Source organism: Strix aluco, chromosome 2, assembly GCF_031877795.1.
Source record: "Strix aluco isolate bStrAlu1 chromosome 2, bStrAlu1.hap1, whole genome shotgun sequence".
NCBI lineage: Eukaryota > Metazoa > Chordata > Aves > Strigiformes > Strigidae > Strix > Strix aluco.
The window spans coordinates 82,503,014-82,527,337 of record NC_133932.1 but is presented as its reverse complement, the minus strand read 5'-3'; the positions used below and the strand labels follow the sequence as shown (position 1 = coordinate 82,527,337).

Below are 24,324 nucleotides of genomic sequence, written 5' to 3'. Positions count from 1 at the left end.
AATATTGAAGTCAGCTGAAACCATAAACAAATAATTCATTATTATTTTAGAGTTTTGCTAAAAGTCTAAATGTCTTCTTGAAGCTATTCTAATGCCTGTAATAAGCCTAGGTAAAATTTCATATTAGCCCCTGCTTTACAAGAGGCAAAGTGCAGAAGGTCTGAAAGCTAAATAGTGCCTAACATTTGTTTAAAATATTAACCACAGTTTGGGTAATAGAGCTGATTTTTAGGTTATTTAATTTCAATACTAAACAAGTATTATCCATGTCTGTGCCTATATACATATGGAACTGTATGTGAGCAGATGTTGTGTGTATTACTTGTTAGTAACTAAAATGTAGTTGTTGAAAGGTTGTACATAGTGGAAAAATGACACAAAGGTTTTGTGCAAGATCTTTTCTGAACCTCTTAGGAGAAAGGAGAGTTGTAAGAAATAAAGCTACTGTTTACTTTTGAAAGAGATCAAGTCAGTAGGAGAATGAGGAATAGTACTCACAAGTTCTAACTTTTGCTTGGTTTGACAACTCAGCTGCACACTTCCCATCATGAAATTATAGTTTATCATACATCATTGACTAAAATGATGCAGTATGCAACACAACGTTATTTGTGTTTGAGGCAACTTGTTAATAGCACTTTGCCAAGTTTTCTCTCTTAAATCTTCAGTTCCAAACAGAGAGAGGATATTTGCATGTAGTTACTATCTGCTAAGATTGGGAGGGTAAGGTAGGTCATCTTATGTACATACTAGTGAGGTGTTTTTTACTGTTTTTAAATACTTCATAAAACAAAACAAAACCAAACCCTCCCCAAACTCAACACAACTATATTCTTCATTTGGAATAGTTACAAGTCTCCTGCTGGCATTTGGGCCTGTATACAAGCTGTGTTGATGTTTGAATATTGAACAGTTGTATTGGGGAGACTTCTGTAATGCACAAAATTGTATAATGCCTTTCTAATAAGTCACGTATCAGAAAACTGTAAGACTATAGTGATGTAAGAGAAGCAAAATATATCTAGTTGGGAGTTTTCCTTTTTTAACCTTTTTTTATTTCTTAAGTTACTTGGTATCTAGACTGTGTGGTAAGTTTACTGAAGATCTTAGTACTCACCCACTGTAGTATTGTCTGGAGTACTATGAATTGTAAAGATTATGTCATGTTGTAGAAGGCAAACTTTCCAAACCTCTTTTCCAAACCTAGAAATAATTCTGGACATGTAGAAGTCTAACACTGAATTATCAGACCTGCTATACAGGTAACAAAGTAAGAGCAACTGGCCTTCAATTCACTCAGTTGCATTTTTGCTTTTTCTCAGGTGCGACATTTGCTTTTTCTCAATCATTGGGGACTTGCACTTAGTCAGCAGACTTTCAAAAATAATAGGGAGTGGTTTGCAATGACTTCAAACATCTCTATCAGCACCTCTGGATACATCTCACCTGGTCCCATGAGCTTGTATGGGCCAAGATTTCACAAGAGATCCCGCACTCGATCCTCTTCCACTGCTGCTGGTTCCTCTCCCCCTTGTCTCTAAGTTTAGAGGCCTGGCCTTGGTGAATACTAAGGCAAGGAAGGGAGTGAGTACCTCAGCCTTGTCTGCATCCATAGGCATTAAATCACCCACCCCATTCAGTAGCAGGCCCACTGTTCCTGGTTTATTCTTCTGTTGTTCAGATAGTGGTACAAGCTCATGCCCTTGATATTTCTTGCCATATTCAACTTCAGTTGAGCTCTGGCTTTCCTAACACCATTCTTCCACACCTGGGCAATGTTTCTATATTGGGCATTATAACTTGCCTGTGTCTCCACCCTCCATTTACGTATTTTTTTTCAGTGAAGCTTATTATTACTAAGCTCCCTGTTTACACAAGCCTGTCCCTTGATAAGTCTACCCAGTGGAGTGTCAGGATGGACTGTGTGCTTGGACAAAGAATGGTCGTTAAAGACCTGCTAACTCTCCTGAGCAACCTCACCCTTCAGTGCTGGATCCCAGAGGATCCCATTTGTCAGTTCCCTGAATAAGCAGATCTGTTCACCTGAAGTCTAGGGTCTGTACTCCGCTACTCTCCTTCCTTGCACCCCTTGGGATCTTGATCTGTACTATTTCATGGGCACTACAGCCAAGGCTGCTATTGATTACCTTCCCTATGACTAGGTCCTCACTCTTTGTTAATATCAATCCAGATGAGTGCTGTACCTGGTTGACCCATCTAGCTTCTGTGATAAGAACTTATCCCCAATCCGCTCCAGAAATCTCCAGGTTTGCTTTCATCCCTCTGCGTTCTACTTCCAGCAATTGTTGTGAGGTTTAAAGTTGCCCATAAGAACCAGAATTTGGCTTTAAAGAATACTCAGTCCACTCTTATTCCGACCTTGGACTGTATCAAATTCATACCACAATGTCATCCTCACTGTGCTCTTCTTAGGTACTGGGTCACCACATACCATCAACCAGCCTGTCTGCTCCATACCTTCAACCTGCTCCTCTACTTAAAGAGCAACCTTCCTTCTCTGCACATCTTCCCTGACAAGCCTGTATCTGTCCATTGCTGCACAGTGGTCACTCAAGCAGTTTCATTGTGTCTCAGTTATTCCAACTGTGCCTCGTTCTTCTGGGCATGTGCAGACCTCCAGCTCTGCCTGTTTGTTTCCCAGTGTTAAGATGTTATAGGAACTGCCAAATCCAGCCGATGCTGCTTCTGGAGATTCCTCCTGGTGCCTGAAGCCCAGCTGGGAGCACTCTGAGAGTTCACTAGTGAAAACACACCCTCCCTCTCCAAATCGCAAACACACCCACATTCATGGTTCCCTTGAAGCACTGTGGCTTCCCAGACACAATTGCTGTGCCAATCTCCCCCCTCTCTCCTCCCCCCTCTCTCCCCTCTCCCCTCTCCTCTCCCTTCTCTCTCTCCTCTCCATCAAGTTAGTCCAGCTTGATGTTTGCTAGTGAACAGATGTGTGCACTCACACATTTATCTCACAAGCTCTTCTACAGCTTCAGATCCCTTGAATAGCACCATGGGCTTTCCATCTCCCCAATACCCATACCCAGACTCTGGGCCTCCTTACCCACCACTGGCTGAGTCTTTGTAGAGGCAGGCCTCCTCCTACTCAATGGCTATTCCATTTTGAAATTTACTAGTGAATTATGTGTAAACACACACAGAGGATTAAATTCACCAGGGAAATATAAACACATCAGGTCTTTGCTGTTTCTGACATTTAGACATACACCTAAGTATGCACTTAGTCCCTGGTCCAGTTGCTGGTATATAGATCTTGCAGCACTCACGGATAGGACAGAGAGTGAAATTATACATAAAAGTTAGTTAAGATAAAAGGATTTATTAAGAAGATAGGATAGACTGTGGTGCTCAGGTGCAGTGCTCAGTGAAGCAAGTGCACTAACTGGCTTTGCTTACATGTGACCAATGCCTCTTATCCCCCCTCCCCCTTTATTTTTGCATGCTTGTTTCTCCTCTCATCCCACCTTTTCTCTCCTCTAGCATTAGACCATCCTCATGGTAGATTATTTTTTCTGAGGTGGCTCCTTTGCTAAGGGTGGTATAAATAAGTAGGTTACAGGAAAGGCAATACATTAAATTAGTTTTAAATAATCATAAACTGCATTAAATTATAACACATCACATATTGCCTAAATTGTGCTTTGCTTGTTCTCTTCTAGGCAAAATTTGAGAAAAATTGTAGTTTCAAGGAATCTGTACCTTTTAATGAAAAGAAAAAAACCTCTAAAAGTTTATTAACTAATCTGATTCAGCCCTGTAAAATGTGAATGCTTTTATGATGTTAGTAAAACAAAATGGTGTATGCTACAACTGTGGGTAGCATCAGAAAAAGATGACATTCTTTTTTTTTCTCTTTTTATTCTGTACTAGGAATAGAACTGAGTTAAACGTAATGACCTTACTGTGATAAATGTATTCTCAAATGAAGGTCAAAAGGAAGAAAAATTAGTTTTGATCATGAAATGTAGAGCCTAAAGCCAATCAGGAGGATATATGGTTTAACATTTTACATTTTCAGGGAAGGGATTTGGGGCAAAAGCATGATATCTCTGTGTGTATTTAATGTCACTGACTTTAATCAATGCCAGAAGCTAAACAGCTATAGCACTTTGCCCTTCTTAACATCAGTGAATTAATCTTCACTACAGTAACAACTAAACCAAAGTGTATAGTAGTTCTGAAATTACAGAAGGAGAGAGGGGAGATGGAGAGGCTGTGTGAAAATTGCATGGCAGGACCCTGTAGTTCTGTTCATCCACTGGCTGGCGTCTGCCCCAGCTCCCTCCTACCCTGTGTGGGTAAATCTTCTTACCCCTGTGCTGGAGGGGAACATCAAGTGCCTGGAGCTCAGTGTGGAGTTGGAACATGGTCAGGACTCCACATCTGGGAAGTGCTGTTGCATCCCACTGCTAAGATGTGCCCAGGCCTGGACAGAGCTCAGACCAATAATTATCTAACAGAATTCATACTTCCTGAAGAAATCACCTATGAAATTATCATGAGATCCCACCACTGTGGTGCTGACAAGGTTAAAATTCAGGAGCCCCTTCTCTCTACTGATGTGCTCTGATTACTGTGCACACAGCTCAGAAGCAGGAAAAAAAAGGAGTGGGAACATCACAAGTTATGAATTATCAGGTTCACATGAGCACTCTGCATACTTTGAAGGGTTGCTTCATTAGTTGGGTTTTTGTTGTGTTGTCTTTCTTGCCTTGTGGCTGCTGCCATCCTTTTCCCTAAGGGTCAGCAAGCCAAAACTTTGACTCTTCAGTAATAGTTGAAGCAATTTAGCTAACGGCCATTCTCATATAACTGATTCCCCCCACATCCACACACCAAAAAGTAAGAGAGAAGAGAAAAAAAAGCAGAGGATATTTACAAATGTCATGAACAAAGGGGGAAAAAAACCCCAACAAAACTAAGTTGGATCAAACTTATTCCAGCCACTTATGAACCTCGCTTCTTCATTTAACAAACCGATAGCATATGTCATAAAGTCAGAACAGTTGTTTGTAATACTCTGAATACCATGGAAACACGTCTGTGATACTCTAAAAAAGATATCCTTGATATTTCAGACTGGTATTTAAGATCATAGACCAAGTTCAAAACTATAGTCAATGAAGACCGTGATCGATCGCTGCATCTGTGCCCCTGAAGAACATCTAGAAAATCTAAATTCTTGTTGATGGTGTTAATACAAAAGTGTCTAATTTTTTAATTATCCTTCTCATTCTTAATGCTTCTCACTTCAGCTATAGCAAAATAGCTAACCTAGCCCTGAAAAACACTTAAGTGTATTCATTATTTTCCACTTGCAAATTAACAGTCAAACTTTCAAAGTTTTTTTGCTTTTAAGACTTTCTATGTTTTATTAATTCATTAATTCTGTTTGTGACCTTGAAAATGTTGATAAGCTATCTTCTTTGTCTAAGTTATTTTCTGGAAAATGTGTATATTGGACACTCCATCACTGCAGAGAAACAAGTTGTGAGAACTGTAGCACAGTGTGTGAGTCTTCAGTGTGACACTGCGTAGTTCTGTTTTCTTTGTAATCATATTTTCAGCTTGTGAAGAAGAACATAGGAAAGTCCTGATGTAGACAGTGCTTAGTAAAATTAATCTAGATCAATCTAGATTTATCCTCCTCTTTGTCATTTAATTCTAGCCCAAACTATTACTGTGTTTCTTACTCTGACAGATTTGTTGGGCTCTTGTAATCATACTTAAAATTTTCTGAGGTTAAAAAGGAAATAAGGATAGTTAGGCATATTAAACTTAAAAATTATGAAATCAAGAAATTTGAAAATTACTGAGAATATAAATATATAGATACATAAATATATTAAATATTTATGAGAGAGGTACCTGAGATGAGTGGATAGGGGTTCTAAGGCTGCTTTGTGAAATTGGAAACGAGATGAGCGTGTTGAGAATGATTGCTTCCAGCAGCTGGTAAAAGAAAAGAGTTTGGAAGCCAAAGCCGTCATGAGGAATCTCAGCGCTAATGGTAAACGGAAGGAGCACATTGCAGGAAGAGTGGAAAGACACCTCTTTGAGAATAATACAGGAGCAGTGGCTTATCTTCTGGATATCTAGAAATGAAATAATTTTAGTGTTTTTCTCCCCATAAAACTGATGCAACTTTGAGGGAAAGCCAAACTCAGGGTTGTTCTGAGTTAGCTTCTGTGTCAGTCTCTTAAGTAGGTGCTGAGCGTGTTTCTTGATAAAGATGGGCTTTGGTCAAGGTCAGACATGAATTTAACATATATCATATAGTAAAATTTCTAATAGCCCTAGAGGTTTCAGCAACATAGGGATTCATAATTTAATCCAGATGTTAGTTTGATTAGGTGAATTGATGAAACGATGAATTTGTGCCTAGCTGTTCTGCTTCTATTTCTTGAGGCCATCATATAGGACAAAAATACTCTCTAATAGGATATTTCCGCTGTAGAGTCCCAATTCAGTTGTACTTACATTAATGAATATATTAGTTACCAAATGTAAATTTGAGCAGCAGTATTAACAGTGATGTACCAGACACCTCAGAATTCATGCATGTGAGTTAAAAAGTCTCTCTGTCTTAGATTTGTAGTATCACAAGTGACCTCTGTCCCCCCTGCACTCTTTCTTCATAAGTCACACTGGCTAGAAAATTCTTTATGAAGATAAAAGACTTTCCCGGAACAGCAGAATTGGAGTTTTAAGAAAAAACAAGTACTGCAAAGAACTGTAAAATTACTTGGTTTGTCAATGTGAGACCAATAGACAAACAATAATAGGTCAGGTTATATGATTAATTAATTCTTTTTGAGCTCTCTGCTGATTTGTTTGAAGGTCAGTAAAGAGAAATCATATGCACAAATAGTTGAAAAAGATTAAATAGATAATCGATTTTTCAGTAAGCAAACGTAAACAAAACCTTTCCTCTTCAGAAAAGAAACTGAAGAACTTATACAGGGGAAGAAAGAATACAGTAAGTCTGAAAATGGTATGGCACTGAAATGTGTTGAAACAACTTAGTAACATGGTTCCTTTCTTACAGTGTCTATTACAGGACTATACAGCTGCCTGCCTTTTTTTGACGGTAGCGAGTTGTTTTTTGTTATGAACAAAAGATAATATTCAGTAACCAAATAGGAAAAAAGGGCTGTTGTAATGCAATACTGTGAATATTGCTATCAATATAAGCATTTTTTCTCATGATGTTTGTCAGGTTTGTTGCTGCTGGCATACTACAGACTATGCTTTGGCTTGTCTCATACTGTGATATTCTTTGTGTGATAAACAATTTGAGAATAAAAAAAATAAAATGGAGAGAACTGTGTGTCATACCTGTGGACAGACCTTTCTGGTATGATGAGTAAATATTGCTGCAGGCTTATTTATCATTTCTTTAATTTGTTTGTAGGTGGGTGGTATATTAGTCCAGTTTGCTGCTTGCTGTTTTAACAGTATGTTACTTTAAGATTCTCATTTACTGTAGCTAATATTTAAAATAATTAGTATTCAGTATGACAGCAAATGTATCTAATCACAAGCAAGAGGATTTCAAAGGATTAATAGAAACTTGCAGTGCTTTATTTTCTTAAACAGTGTCAACTTAGACATATTCTGCATTAGAGTTATTGCACCTGAATTTATGTCGTTTATATACACGCACCATAACTCACCCCTAGAACAGGTAGTATTAACATAGCTGTAATCTTTACATTTCTTGATTTGAGTCATGCACCACTAATCTGTTCTCTTGACCCATTCCCTTGAGTAACCTGTTATCTTTTTCCAGAACCAAAATTTGCTGAAGCCATCGCCACTGCCCTGATAAAAAGATTTAACTTTTAAACAAGTATTGTAAGAGCTACAGCTACAGGTTGCAGAAAAACAAATTTTCATGTAGTTCAAGTTCCAGCTTTGTCTGTTTTAAATTCTAGATGTGGCCAGCCTTAAGCACAAGCATCTGAAGTGGTTGCTTGGGGTCCCATGACTTGGTCCATTCCCGCTGCTGCTCCTTCCCCACTTTTTACGGGGTTTTAGTTGCACTGCAGCAATTTCCGTCTGCAGAAAGGCCTGTACCCAGAGCAGCTAATCTGCATTATATTGTGATGTAGCAGTTTCCACGTCTGATTTGTTTTATTCTGGGCTGCAATTTGGACTGTTGCAGGGCATGCCATTATTTTGTGAGGAAAAGTGGGATGAGAGGAGAGGAGGCTTCAGTATTTTGGGGGTGGGGTCATGGTGTCCAGGACTGGGAATGTGGGAATGCTGTAGGAATGTAGGGATGGTCAGCAGTGCAGGGGCTTCAGTTTGGAGAGCCGTTGTGGATTGGGACATTGGAGTCAGTGGAGTCCAAGGATTGAAATCTGGCTTGGGAAAGCGTGGGGCAGGCAGTGGAGTTGGAGGAGAGGGAAGCTGTTTATAGATAGTTACATGGATTCTGAGGTTGTAAAGCACTGGTGAACTGTATTTTTAATACCCATAATAAAAATTATTTTAAGATGGTCATTAATGTTGCTTGGAGGCAAGCAACTTTGTTAAAGGCTGGCTCTGACACTAAGCACTTTCTTTGGCATGCTAACATAAATACTAGAGTAGCTAATAAATAGAGTATTTAATCGACCACCTTAATTTTGCAGCTTTATTTTCATTCTTTGGCTGAATTGAAATGTCAGAGGATGGAATATTAAAGTTTTCACATGGCAAGAGTAAAGACAGGTGGCCAGGAGAAATCACTTAGTTTGTAAATTGTAAAAATGTACTTACTGAAGAACATGAAATTCTGTTTTAAGATAAATGATGAGGATAAGTAGCCTTCAAAAATGTATGAGAAAAAAGATATCTTGTAGCAATAGTATAACACTTAAGAAGTAAAATTTCTTAATACTCAGAAGTTCAGTGATTCATACCTGCGTTAGAACAGAGTTTTAACTTTCTGTTGTGATAGTGAAGATGTTCAGACTCCTGAACTGTGGCTTTTAGGTGTACTAATCGCTGTGTGTTAAACTGCTACTGGAAACCACTTCAAAGAGATTCCCAGGGATATCGCTTGGCTGAGTTCATTTTCACATCCAGAGGTTAAGTTCTTACTTTTGCATGCTCCATGAAGGCAATCTCGGATATGTGAATTCTCTATGGTAGTAGGATTTCTTAAAGTATCTGCTGCTTTTCCTTTAACATAGTGATACTTACTGCTGCTTATGTCTGTGAAATGGATTTATTTCAAGGCATACATTTTTATCACGGGCAGTAAACTATTCTTGTGTATATGGAATCAAGTTTTGTCTTTGTAAATATGGAACTGTATCAATTCCTGAGCAGCGATCCTCACTAAAATGAATCAGTTTTGCCTGAAAACTTATATCATATGACCTAAAGCATGAAGCAGAAAAAATCCTTTAAAAATTAAGAGAAATTCTGTAGTATTTAATACTGAAGGTTCAAATGTATCCCACTTCCACACCTGCTTTTGGATGGAGGGACCAGGAATCGTGAAGATGGAAACCACTGATGCCAGAAGGAAATGTTTAGCAAATCTGAGACCATATCATCTGCATTAGCAAGGGAAATTTGTTTATTTGTCATGGGAATCAAATTACTTTTGTGTAGTATTGTCGAGACAAGGACTCTTGATAACTCCTGGGGGTTTTTTTAATGGTCCGTATCATTTACTGATTTCATTCTGATCTCATGCTTTTCTAAACATGATTTCTAAGGAATCTTCTGGTGTTTTCTACCCGTCTAAATATGACACAGTGGGTTCCTGCTTCAGGATTGAGATTTCTGTAGGTAAATAATAACATTTTTTCCCCACTGTGTAGCTGAAATGAAGTTCCAGAACCAGGAATCCATTCATTAAGGTTGCTTCAACCAACACATGGATAAAGGGACATGAGTTTGATATAATGAATTTAAACATTTTGCCATTCTTTCAGAATGCTGTGATCCGGCCCTCAATAGCGTAACTTTTCTTTCTTAGCTTTCTGGAACATATTATTTAAAACACCTAATTTACATAAGATAACTAATTGAATAATTAGGGTGCAAAATGTGTAAGGCCTCACTTTCCCCATAACTATATTCATACTACCTTAGAAAGCTTTATCAGAGAGAATTGGGGAAAAAAAAAATTTAAAAGGAATATTAAATCTTGTAGGTATAGTGGTAGGGAAATAAAAAGTTAAGTACAAAGAGGTGGTATAAGAACTGAAAGCAAGTAGGGGCAAATGTGGATTTAAGTTTTGACTTTGGAATTTCTTATTTTTTTCTTCCAAACATCATCTTCCCTTTTTACCTATTATGAAGAAAGAGTGATGCATATACACACAATCACAGAATTAGAATTTAGTCCACAAAGCAGATAAAAAAAGTTTCTCACTATGTTTGCTAGAAATCTTGTGATATTTGTCAGTGAAACAGCCTATCTGAGAACAGAATTTGGATTGGACTGTTAAATTTTGTATTGATATAATTTAAATTCTCACATCTTTCTTCTTTCATGAAATGTTTGTTTCCTCATTTTAGAAAGCATTGTTTAGATACCGTGTGAAAAAGATTTTAAATACCACATGAAAACAAGGTGTTTTCATGCTTGCTTATGCTCCAATTGTAAAAAAAGTATGAAACAGACAGCTATTACAGCAGTACTGAATTGCCCCTCTTGATTTTCAGTGTGCCCAAAATTTGAAAAAGTATTCCTTTCTAGAAATGTTTCCTGACCTGTTAGTGAAGTAGTGAATTGACATGTCAGATACGTGGGAATGTTAGACGTTAGGGAGAGACCCAGTAAGAGAGATTAGACTTGAATTTAAGACTGCTTCATATAAAAGTTAATGTGAGTGTATTCGTTATATACCTATCGGGGATGGGCTTTGCACTGGCGTGTTTATAACATTTAGCAGTAGTTAGCTCTTTGCAGTCCGAGATTTACAGAAGAGCAAGAATTCCAGTCATGAGCTGGCCCAGCAGTTAAGAATTCTAGATGATCATAGAATCATAGAAGAGTTTGGGTAGGAGGGGACCTTTAAGGGTCGTCTAGTCCAACTTGCCTGCAATAAGCAGGGATATCTGACCTTGAATGTTTCCAGGGATGGGGCATCTACCACCTGTACAATGATGTACAATGAATATTCAGTGTATTTCACTAATACTAGTTAGCAATGTTCACAGCTGGAATAAGATTACAGTGTCAGAGAAATTATAGTAATTAACAGGAATAAGTGTACTCTTCCCACAGAATTTTAGTTAGTATCCCCTTCCATTTTTTGTTTAACAAGACCAAATGGCTTTAAAGGTTTGGGTATTTCTTTTATGTGTCTATACCTGTGTAAAAAAAAAGGAACTGTCTTCTGTGTTATTTGTGTATTGTGTACTTCTGTTCTGTAGTAATCAGTGTAATTATCTCTTTCTCTAGGGGTTGATCTCCAGGTTTGTAGTTCTAAAAATCCAACATGTTGTACCAAAAAGATGGAAGAAAGATATCAGACTGCAGCAAAGCAAGATATACAGCAAGTGCTTCAAACATCAAGTGCTACATTAAAATTTTTAATATCTCACAATGCAGCTGCTTTTCAAGGTAAGGCTTTCTGCTTTTTGTTTCCAAACTTGTTCGTACTTTTCTTGATTTTCATCTTTGATTAGTTTATGCATGTAGTAAAAGTTATCTGTAAATTTTTAGTTTCTCCCTATGCTTTTATGCTTTCAAAGAAGGAGTATTCAATCACGCAGGTGATTAGAAACTTCATTGCTGTTGGAATTTGTGTTTTAAAAGATGATATTTGAGAAAAAATTAGAAACTGTTTTAGTAAGATGATTTGATTTGAATTGTACACCAGTAACTTGGCATTCCTCTTGAACTTCTTTAACTGGGATGATACTAAAGTGCAAAATTATTGCGTGGACTGCTACAGAAGAGAGATTTTGTTATTCCAGTATTTATGCCCATCATGTTCTTTGTTTTGTTCTAGTAGAAATACTCGGGTAGTTTGTTTTTGAGGTTCATTCTTGGGATCTAGTTTCATAAGCTTCTGAGTTTCTAAAAAAAATTTCTGCGTTTATAAAGAAAAATAGTTAAGAGGTTGAGTGACAGTTGTTCCAATGCACAATAGGAAGTTACCTGATAAATTGATGGTTATTTGGGCTGGTGGTGGGATTGCCTTTTAGCAATTACCCTGCGTACTATTCAGTTTTCTCTGAATTAATAAGGCATAAGTTAAAGCAGAAATTGGCTAGGAGCTGGGAAGATACGAGAAACAGTGGCAATATGAGGTTGTATGTAATAGAAAGGAATATGGAATTCACATGTGTTGAGGACAAAGCCTTACAGTCTTGTCATTTGTTTATTGATGTATACTTATGTCCTTAATGACCACTTATTGGTCAGGATAAGATAGTCATTTACAGGCTTAGAAAGTTGTCTTGCTGGTGACTCTCTTGTTTTTAACCTGTGAAGCTAAAGTGATTAGCAGAAGGAAAGCAACTCCCGAGGGTAATGAAATAGGCAGCAAAGTTGACTCTGGGGTCCTAAAGCCTTCTCTTTTTGAAATTTAGGCTGTCTAATGCTAAAATCAAATTGCAGTTGCTCTCTACCTTATGGGTATATTGCCATTTAGCCTGCCTAACACAGGGTGTCATGATCAGGAGATCATTGGTAAAATGTGCAAAGAAACCTCTCCCTCCCTCTCTTTTGCTTTCATTCTTCTTTCCACCTTCTGTATGTTAGCTCTCTTTTTTGCACCATAATTGTACAATATGTTGTATTGCTTTGCTGACCTAGGGCTGTAGACTCTGTAGAGCCCAGTAACCAACTGTACTTTCCTTAAGTGAGGGCTATACTCTCTGCCTTGGTGTTTTAACACCTACTCCTTTCCGCTACCCCTAGAAAAAAACCAAAACAGCAGTGCACAAAAACACCCTTAGGTGACTAGGTAACATACTTGTGCAACCCTGTGGTTTCTCAGTCTTCACAAGAATAGGATTTAAGTGACATTTAAGTAAAGTTAAGTGAAAATCAGGACCCAGAAACTACATTTCTGTTGCTTTTATGTCCTGAGGGGCTCAGTCAGTGGGGTATTTTCAGAGTGTGTGCAGTGTAGTTCTCTCCCGTAGGTGAGTTCTCCGTGAAAGACAGTGATACATGCACGCCTTTGAAGAGAAATGGTTGTGCTTCCCTTGGGTACAATCTGAGCAGTTACTCAGGGTGTGGGTTCTAGGCCCTTTTCAGCTTGTAAAGGTTCAAATTGTATCGCCTGCCAGCCCAGGAGGATGCCCTAAACCACCAGTTCAGAGGCTAATGTGGGACCTAATGCACTTTTCACTCTCCCAGTAATGCTGTTTTACATTGTCTAAAGGAATTCAAGAAACATTGACCCAGAGAAATGAGCCTGCCTCTAGCCTTGTGATGATGCATCCTCCCTATAGAGGGATGGTTTCAGGACTGCTTGAGAATTACAGGTTTTCATTTTTTTTGGTAGAGCATGTGTGAACAGTTCTTGTTGCAGAAACGCAAGCCATCCTTCCCAAATATGTAGCCTAACACTAATTACTTATCACACTGACTTTCTTTAATAATTTGCTTTTAAACAAGTACTTTTCAAAGCATATTTTATATACCTTATACACTTCATATATTTTTGAATTACATGCTTTAGTACTTTTGTCTTTAATGTCCTTTTATGTAAAGAAATGTAATTGAGGGAGAATAGTCCATGGATTATGGTATTATTTAGATTTAAAACCTTGTTTAACCTTGAAGTAGTTATTTGTGGAAAAACATGCTGTTGAACATACCACTCATTTTTGAAGAATTGCTACCGTTGCTAACTAAAATTCAAGCTAAATGGTTTCCGATTCAGAAACCATAATAAGATGCTGCTGATGTATTTTGGCTTTTGAACTCTAGGAACATAGTAAGACATTATACCTAGTCTGAATTCAGTTTTGACCCTGCTTTGAGCAGGAGTTTGGATTGGAGACCTCCTGAAGGTCCTTTCCAATTGGAATTACTCTATGACAGGGTGTCTATCTCCGCGTTCACCACCAAATCTGTAGGCTTTCCCTTTGTGTTTAGCTGAGGCTGGGCTGTGCAGCTAGGAGCGCGATTACCTCTGCTGCTGCTTTGGCAACTGGACAGACATCTCATGAGTTAGGCGGAAAGCGTGAAGGGGACTGTTAGTGTGTGTACAGAGAGGAACAGGTGTCACGGACTTTGCCACTGTTGTCACCTGCCTCTTTTCAAAATCTGTTGAGGTTGGATGCCTTGGCCTAAAAGAGGTGGACTGGGTCCAAACAGAACAAGTAGCTAATGTTCTCGCTCAGTTTCTTACATATTCAGTAGAGAGAGGTAGGCAGTTAAAGTAAGTAATCTGTATCTGCCTCTGGAGGTCTTCAGAGGTGTGTTTTTTCTCTCTTATTAAATACAGTCTAGAGATCCTGAGTACTTTAAGATGACTAAGTACTAAGTACTTTAGGATGACTGTGTTCATGAAATGAGGCATCTGTCTGCCTTTCTATCTATTAACTGTATGTGTGTGCATGTATAGATACGTATTGACATATCTTTGTCACCTTCTAATGTTTGTTTAAATCCTATGATTCTATACCGTGGTAAGTGCTGCCTGCTGACAGTAGCTCTTTACTGACAATTTTAAAATGTTGCAAAAATTCCATGTCTCTTAGGACATGTCAAGCTGCGTGGTGTGAATTGCACCACTTGTGTACTGCTTCCTGGCAGGTAGTTACAGTTTTTTCCTTACATGTCAGGGTGTTTCAGAGTGTGTATTTTCTTTTTCACTGTGAGTCTTGTTTCTTTTTAATACTTTTCAGGAGTGGTAAGGGAACAGAAGGATGGGTGAGAATGATGTTAAATAAGATATTAATCTGGAGAGCAAGAAATCATTCTTCCCTTTGGAAAGGTGACTACAGAACTAAAGCTGTATGGTAATCATCTTTCAAGACAGTTACTCTGATAGGATAACATTCTGGCACATCTCTACATTTTTAGTATTTTTTATCTTAATAATAACTGAGAAAAATATTGTGAATGCTGTACAGGAATTGCCATAGCATCTCCATTCTAGTGGTAACCATAAAAACAAATGCTTTTTTAACCATTTTGTATGCTGTAAACCTATATATATATATATACACACACACACACACAAACACACTCCTTTTGCACAGTTTTTAGATGTTACTCAAAGTTCACACTGTCATTTGTCTCTACCACCAAACAAAAGAGGAACAAGCACCACCATGGTCAACCCTTGTGTAATCACAATGCAGAGCCAGTTTTTGTGTAGGGAAGAAAAAAATCCCTATGCTTTGTAACAACCTGGAGAGAAATTAAAGAGTCATCTAAGAATCTGGTGATTTGGAGTGGGATGGAGCTCTGTGCAACAGAATAGCAGATCTTGTGTCAATTCACTGTTTTTCTACACAGAGAGCTCATAACCCCTTTAAAAGTGGCAATGTATGACATACAACAAGATAGCAGCTTGTCTGGTTGAATGGGAAATTTAGAGATAATAATTAGGTTGTAGAGTCTGAAAGCAAATGGACTTCTCTTTGTGCTGCATTTGGCAACTCTAGTACTGTACAATGGATTTAAAAATATGGACCTGTGAATCATTTATGGATGTGGCAACCTGTAACCGAAACAGTGAACTTGGCAAGTGTGCCTCTGTGAGAAAGAGGTAATGAACTGCATTCGTCTATATAGCTTTTCCTGACACTTTTCTTATTGTCCAGAAAAACTCTAATCCCTTTGTGATGTAAGTTCTGGAGTGTATTGAATCAGGTTTTCCTGATAGTTTCATGTTCTTCTGTGAAATTATTACTGCACAATAGATCAATGTCCACTTTATCCTAGACCAGAATTAAGTGAAGTCAAACAGTTATACCATATTGTTTGAGGTCACAGTACGATTACTACATTTAAATATGATAAACTTGTAGTCAGTAGCTAAAATAAATTGTGTGAACTAGAAAATGTGTTGAAATCATCTGAGCTGATTTCTCTGGTAGCATGGTGAGCCATAAGAAGTAATGGAATATCTGTTCATCCTTGTAAAACTAAATCTGCCCTGGCACCGATTCAATTGTTTTCCATTTGTGAAGTTTTCTGAAGAGTGATTTGAAGATCAGAAAACTTTCAGCAAGAGCTGCTGTATCTCAGTTATGGTTTCAAATGATACATTGCCCTCTAGATCATTTGCAATGTGAAGAACTACTTTGAAGTTACAACATTTTCTTTTTTCTTGGCTCCATAATCCTTTATATTTTAAGTGTGATATAAATAAGCTATAATCCAAATACCTATGAATCCCAGCTTCTATTAATTAAATGAAACTGAATTATTAAAAGTCAAAAATGCGACAGGCTACGAGACCTGATTGTCACTCTGTTGTTATATTGTGAGAGGAGGGTCTCAAAAATGTCTCTGGTTCACCAGAGTTATGCTTCTCGTTCTCTGTTGCTCTGCAGACCTTCCTTACAGCTATGATCGTGTTCCCCTATGGACTGAGGAAGTAGGGGTTTTTAATAATACAGGAAAATTATTATACCCGCTGGTTGGTCTAAGGAGCCAAAGCTGTTATACAAACCTCATTAACTTCAGAAATCATCCGTTCAGATGGTATTTTGTTTCCTTTATAATACACAAGTAGGATAAACAGTATGCTACTATAACTTAGAATTGGACCCAGTATGTCCTTATATACATAAAACACATCATTAAGGGGCTGTTGTAAGTGCAGAAATCTGGAGATTTAGATTAATACTTAAAATTTCATTATTAATCCTGAGTTTTATTTCTGTATTGAAAGCAAGTCTTTTATCATTCTAGAGGGATTTACTTCTGTTGTATCTCATTCTTATCTTTTCGATACTTATTTGCATACATGTATGCTGTGCTGAAGGCATTCCTGGGGTATATATACACAGGGATTTAATAGACTTCTGTGATAACAGTTTTCACCACGTCAGTCTTTTCTTAAATTGTACTTTTGCTCACTTATGCTCATGGATTCTTGTTTGAGCCAATGTTTATTTACTATCACTTAATTATTTCTCCTAGTTGCACTAATAGCTGAGTTACAATTAAGCTGACATAGGTATACTGTTCAGACTCACATGCTCTGTCAATACTAAGATTTTTTCATAATCAATATTTTTCTTAGTACCCAGCTAACTACTATTTTGGTTTATGTCTGTAACACAGTGATCAGTGTAGACATATGCAAATTTAGATTTTTTATACTTTATGTGGTGCTTATACATTAGAAAAAACCCGTGAAGTACAAATTTAAAGCATCATTCCCTTGGGAGCATGGCTATAGAAAGTTTGCGTTTTCACAGAACTGTGGATGCCTGCTTCCTGCTTATTCTGAGAATCCTGGGAAGCTGATTGCTGGCAGAATGTAGGAGTTTGAAAGAAGACTGAACTCCAACAGAAGAAGGTGGCATAAAGTTGGTGGCTTCGAATGAGTGTTTAGTGTTGTTTCAAAGACAGCATTTTCTGTAGCTTTTTAGATTTCCAAGTACATGTGGAAAAGTTTTCATTTAGTAATTTTATTCTCTCTCTTAAGAAAATGAAAAAACAAAAGTCAGCAAGTCAAGTCTTGTTGAAAGACAGAACTCAAAATCTTGACGAGTTGGAGACAAAGTCTGAAAAACATCTTATTCAGTAGGAACAAGTGTAAGATTCTGCATTTAGTTGGGGGGACCATAACAGGATAGGGGATAACTTGCAATGGATTTGTTCTGTAGGAAAAGTTCTGGGAGTAATGATGGATCAAAAGCTGACAAAAGTCAGCAGTTACATACTGCTGTGAGACAAGCAACTATTGTTGTAGGGTTCTTAAACAGAGAGACAGCAGAGATTTGTGAACTGAAATTTTTTTGGTTTGCACTGGTAAATTGGAGAACCGTGTTCAGTTTTGGGTAGTTAACTTGAAAGACATGCACCAATTGAAGAAAAGAGAGCAAAAATGTGTTCTGAAATCTAAACATGTAACTTAAAAAAATGGACAACTCTAGTTCCATTAAAATAAGAAATCTAGGGAAGAATTACGCTATTTCTTGAAAAAACAGGTGACGACTAGCTAGAAGAAAGTAGTTATCTGTACGCTGTCATGTAGTAGAAAAAACCCAATGGTTTCATACTGTAGCAAAGAAAATGTAGGCTCAATATGAGGAAATATTTTCCAATGACAACATTAAATGCTTTTGATTAAACTTTTGGTGGATTTCCATGTCTGCAGGTTTTAGAAACAAGCTGGACAAGAGAACAGCTGCCAAGAATTATGCTGTAGATATGACTGATTCTGCTTTGGGGGCCAGGATTTAGACTAGGCTGTTCAACAGACTTTTCTCAGCCTTATGACAGGTTTAAAATGTGATTTACAACAAAAGCTTAAAGGAATTGAATGTTTTAACTAGTTTTCAGCTTAATCTATGGGTGCTATGCTCTAACAAAACAAGGTTTATTCATTAATTTATTTCCAAGAAAATAATACAGTTCTCTACTGTAACATAATGGGATGGACTGCTTCAGTCATAAAGATGCTTGCAGAATGGGTTTAAATTTAGAATACTGTGTTTCAGTATTGAAAGAACATGAATTTGTTCAAAACTGTACACAGTTTTTTTCATTATTTATTATTCCTACAATGGAGCTGTTGTGTATAGAGCTACTAAATCTGTACACTGTCACTTGAATAGATACTTAGTAATTATGCTGTTATGATCTACATGTTCCACATGGGAAATTCAGGGAATTTTGCAGATTTTACAACATAGACAGTCTTATTTTTGCCTCAGTTTTTTTTTCAAATTGCATCTCAGTGAACCTGGCATACTGCATAGGAAAAATGGAATTATGTACTTCATTTTCAAAGGCTGTGTGAGAGGTAAAACCAATTTTCTTTCCCAGCAAAAGTAAACTAAAATAGTCTGGTTTTAGGTGGAATTTTTAAAGATAGATATGTTTACATCTAAAGCAGGTAAATCTGACTGCATTTTCAGTGACTTTTTAAATTAGAAAACCATCTTGTCAAAACAGCAAGAAGGAAAAGTGAGGAAGAGTAGAATTGCATCAATTTGGCATTAATCAGATAAATATTAAAATATATTATTAGGAAATTTAACAAACCAAATACTGACTTTTCCTGTAAATAACTACACCTGTACTTGAAAAAGTAGATGATGTGTAATAAAGACAGAATTTAACAAGGAAATCTGCAAAAAAACCTGTGGAGTTTTGGAGGAGAATTTTGCTCCCTCCTGTCGGGAAAAAAGTCCGAAGTTATTGCTAGACACCTTTGGGCTTGTCAAATGTCACTAGAAACCTATGGTTAGACAACTGAACCCAGCGTCACCCTTGACTGTAATGAAAGCTTGGACACTTAGTTAAATTTCAAATATTTAGATACCTACTCTGAGCTGTCTGAAGCTGTGCCCCAATGTGTGTATTATACACACCAAAGTAACAGCCCTCAGAAGTTTCATAGTCTCTGAGACCTTACAGCCACCCTGTCTAATGTAGCTCAAGGGGCATGAGTAAGGTCTGGAAACACAAGCAGGTTGTTGAGCAATAAGCTAATATTTGAGTTTCCAGCCTATCAACTACTTGGAGGTGATTGCTTTTATCCGGAAGTAAATGAAAGCTGGCTTACTGCTCGGAGAAAACTGCTTCCCTCCTGCCAGAGAGGTAGAAATGTTCAGGTAGATTCTGTGCACGCAGTGTGAAATCTCTTGTTCACCCCTTTGCATATCATGTGGCAATTTGCTTACATGCAAAATAGGAAGTGATTATCTACTTTCCTTTCTGTTCTTCTGGAATGAAACAGAAAGGTATATCTGCATTATGTAATGAAGTGGCATAATGATTTTAACAGTGGTAATGAAACAATCTTTTACTGATATTAAAGAGATCATCAGCAGGCATGGGTAACTGTACTTTGAGTCCTAAAAGTTATTGGTACAGATAGTGTCAATTTTTAATAAATCTACAAATCTCAGCTTGCATTAAGGGCTTCGACTTAGGTCTGTGCAGACTGGAGGAGTGCCATGATAGAGATCTGCTGATGCTGGACTTCCATGTGCATAGCAGGTCACAATACAGAATACTGCAGATTTACCGTAGAACAGCTGCATAGCTGTTCAGCACATGTACAGTAGCCATTTATGTAGGATTTTTGGATAGCGTCTAAAAATACAGCAGATTACTGAGGAGAGTTGGCTGTTTTCTGGGTTTATTTTTATAATTTTTTATATTGTTTATTTTGCAGTGTATAACTCTTTAAGACTTCCCTGTTGCGGGTGTTCTGGTCCATATAACTACTTAATATTAATTGGGACAGAAGCAAAGTGAAAAATTAGCTCCGTAGTTCAGTGGTTAGGGTACTCATCTGCCACAAAGGAAGGTTGCATGCTGCTGCTCCAGTGAGTATTTTTAATTATTTGTATAATCTATAACTGTAGTCTGCACTGGCATAGTTTCACCTGCCAGGCCTGAATCACTTTGGAACAAGTGTTTTTCAAGGCATGTATGATCTCTGGGCTGGATATACTTCCAGTTGTCCATATCTCATCGATTTTCTTGCCCTTTTCAATGGATCCTCTATGGTCACCAGGACTTTAAAAACAAGGAATTACGTGCTGAAGGGAAGCCAATTAACGAACCTCTCTTAAAGAATGAAGAGATGAATCAAAATTCCAATGGATGTTCCCCTCTACTACCACCACTGTGATAGCCAGGGCCTGGCTGCTGGTTTTGAATGAGATAAATCTGTGCAAAATATAGCATAGATATTCTGCAGGATCAGGCTTATTATGTGGCTGAGAAAATGTCTTTCAAATCAAATTAATGTGTTATTATACTGGAGTATAGCATGTCTTTGTTCCGTGCTTGTGTAAAATGTTTTATGTATGTATAAATGCATTTATTATTAGATATCTAAAAATAATTAAATATTTGAAGTATTCCTTGTTCTTTATGTTGTATCTACAGGGTCTTTGTGATTTGTAAGATCGGATAATGTAGTTATAATCTTCAAGGTTTGTAGATGTACAGAATGGGACTAGAAATTTTAAGTTATAGCATGGCTTTGCATTGTGCTCTCACTATGTCATGACAATTTTAAACTTAAGTAGTTTGTAAATTAATTTTCTTGCTTTTGCCTAACACGGTTTTAACGTCATGTTATTTTAAACAAATTGCTGGTAACATAAAATAATCTGATTATCACCAATGAGTATTTAGTTTTGTCATTCTTGATATGTTACTTAAAAGCTGCAGGCAAGAATCCTGCCAGCCAAGTAAGGCCTAGTTCAACCATATTAATATTCTATGTGCATTTTAATTTGCTTTCTGCTGTGTGACTGTGTTATACTGAAGCTATTACCTGGCTCAGTGGTCCCAACAGACAATTTCCCTTTCTCATTCTGATTTTATTGTAAATGATTGTCAGTATAGTACAGGAAACTGCAAATTCAATTTTGATCAGTCCCATGAGGGACTTGATTCTTCATGACTTATTCTTGTTGTTTTAAAAATAAATTGAAAAGGCCATCTAATTTAAGGGTTTCCTTCAGAGTAGAGGATTAAAATCTGTAATTTCTTTTATGCAAGGGCTTTTCCTTTATTGTGCTATTAGGTAGAAGCTAATATTTAAGGAAATTTTGTAGTGATTGCCCCCTTGGGAAAGATTTAGTTCTTCATTTAATATTTCCATTTTATATTTAATGGTTCATTAAGCTGGCTTTTTTTCTTTCTTTTACACCTGGTGATCATAAACGTGCTGTTTTCTTTTAAAGATAATGTTTTCTTGAGTATTTATTATAATTTAAGATTTAAATATAGCCCTTCCTGCACTCACTGTACTTAGTCCTTACTGTGAAACAGATTAATGACCCCTTTGGTTTAAAGAACTTTAATTTTGCTTCCTCTGTCCGTGCTGTGTTACTGTGAGACAAAATAGCCAAGAATGTGGAAGATGAAATAGTGCAAAGTTAGAAGGGGACCATGAGGAGAAGACAAGGTAACTGCATAAGAACAAAAAAGGTTAGTGATATAGTGCAGTGTGACCCTCCCAGAGGCAAAGGTGTTAACGATAAATCATTGGGATGAGATTCAGGGCTTGATTCAGCTGCACAACAGGCATCTATCTAGTGCTGGTTATAGCTGTCATAGGGTGTCCTGTTTGTCCTCCAGGCCTGCCTCTCCAGAGAGGGGCTCATCCTGTTCACCCTCTGTCATATCTCCTGAACCTGTGCAAAATGTCCTGCATAACCTTGAGAAAAGCAAATGACACTATATTTTGGGCGGAAGATTTAAGTTCACTCTTTCAGACTGTAGATGTTTGCATCTAGCATCTACATGTGAAGTAGGGATATTTGATCCCACAATGGTCAAGGGAAATAAGATCAAATATGTCCATTTTAAATGGAATTAAGTAACTCCAATGACTACACCTATGTTAACAGTTTTTACTTACATAAACTGTATATAGTGTGTATTTATATTTTAAAAGTAAGGGACTACGTTATATTAAAGCCTTAGACAACGTCACCATTACAGAGCAGTGATTGGAGCCTGAGGGGGAAAGGTGAAAGAAATCAGAATTCAAATTGCTGCTTTTCAGGAACATCACACTTTTTGAGTTAGATACAGAACAGACAAAGTAGTAGGGTGAAAAAAATATCATGATCGTAGGTTTGTTCTTGCTTCTAACTACAGATTTGCTTCTCTAGCTGAAACAGTTCTTTGATACTCAGCTTCCCTCCCTGCAGTTGCTATGGTACCTAATGCAACTGGAACAGGAGCATACTGTCAAGCAGATTTGGGAAGATGCACTGAGGCTCAAGCTTTTTGCATATCTTCTTAAAACTCAGCTCTTCTTATAAAACCAATCAAGAATACTTATACTAGTGACATAAATAATTTAAAATATCTATGCCAATTAAAGATCTTCAAAAAATATCCAAGCATCAGAATATGTGTATGTACTGATCAAGGCAGTCAGCTGGGGAATGGATTAAAAAAACAAATAAACAAACCAGAAATGAGTAAATCCTAAAAAGCCAAACCTTGGAGAAGTAATGAGAGAACTATAGAATTAGGGCATTAGGAAGAAAGAAGAGACAAAGGGGGAGATACGTGTGGTATTTTTAATTTCTTCTTTTCTATCGATCTTTACACACTCAGTTCCTTTACCTGTGCCGTGTACAACCATAACCAATAGTCCTTCCTTGAGGAGATTACAACCTAAAATGACTCTAAGTATCAGAAAGGAAGGGGGAAGTCAGACAGTATTAAGAATTCAGTGTATCTAGTTAATCAACTGCTTGTTGTAGGGAATCTGGAAAGTTTTTTTTTCTGCTCTTCAAATGAGGACATTACTACTTATGTAACCTGAAATAAAGAAAATCAGATTGTGTTTTAGAGACTAGGATTCCTCTCTTCTCTGCATCATGTAGCTTTAGATTTCAGTGAAACACATTATGGATAGAATCTGTAAGGAGTAGTTCCCTGACTTGGTCCATTTACGTGCAGTAACTTCTGTAACACTGAAAGAAGGCCAGTCATGGCATCTTCTCACTGTGTATGTTGAAAATTCCGAACAAGTGATAGTTTTTTGACTTATCGTTTGAAAATGTAAGATCTCATACAGTGTGAGAACAGCATTACATTTTCCTGAAAAGTTCAAATGAAAATTCTTAAGACCAAGAAAAGTCTGTTTGATGTTCTAGCAAAATGAAGCAAGAAAAACATTCTAAATAGAACATGTCAACAACTAGTAGACTACTGACATAGGCTTTGGAATCCCTTGTCATTGAAGCTCTCTAATTTCTACTCAACATCATCTGTTAGGAAAGTTACAGTTGCTGTTTATCCTTTCTTGGGGAAGAGTGAGAGATTTGATGACTTCTTAGAATTGCTTCAATCTATATTCTGGGATTTTATTTTTATAGCTTATCAGTAGCTACAATATTCTGGGTACTAAAGAGATCTCTAATAACTGAAGCTGTAACAACAGCCAATGTCTGGGAGCTCAGCCAGATGGACTCGGATGAGAAATAAGCCATAAATTTTAATAGTCAAGGTGATTAGCCACTGGAACAGGCTATCTATGGGATGATAGAATATCAACCCCATCTCAAGTTCTTCAGTTCAGGTATAAGCATCAGCTTTTGACGATGTGCTGTAATCAAATGCCAGCCACTGCCCTATTTTGTAAGAAATATTTTGCAGGGCTGAGGTCCGAGGTGTGTTACAGCAGTCAGATTCTA

At 37.3% G+C, this 24,324-nt stretch overlaps 1 protein-coding gene across 1 annotated transcript in view; it reads left to right on the top strand.

The window, feature by feature from the left end:
• Positions 1-24,324, top strand: part of GPC5 (glypican 5) — a 742,838-nt gene that overhangs the window by 6,716 nt on the left and 711,798 nt on the right. Inside the window, exon 2 of the mRNA XM_074815456.1 lies at positions 11,447-11,608. Within this exon, the coding sequence (XP_074671557.1) occupies positions 11,447-11,608 (162 nt within the window). The remainder of the gene's footprint in view (positions 1-11,446; positions 11,609-24,324) is intronic.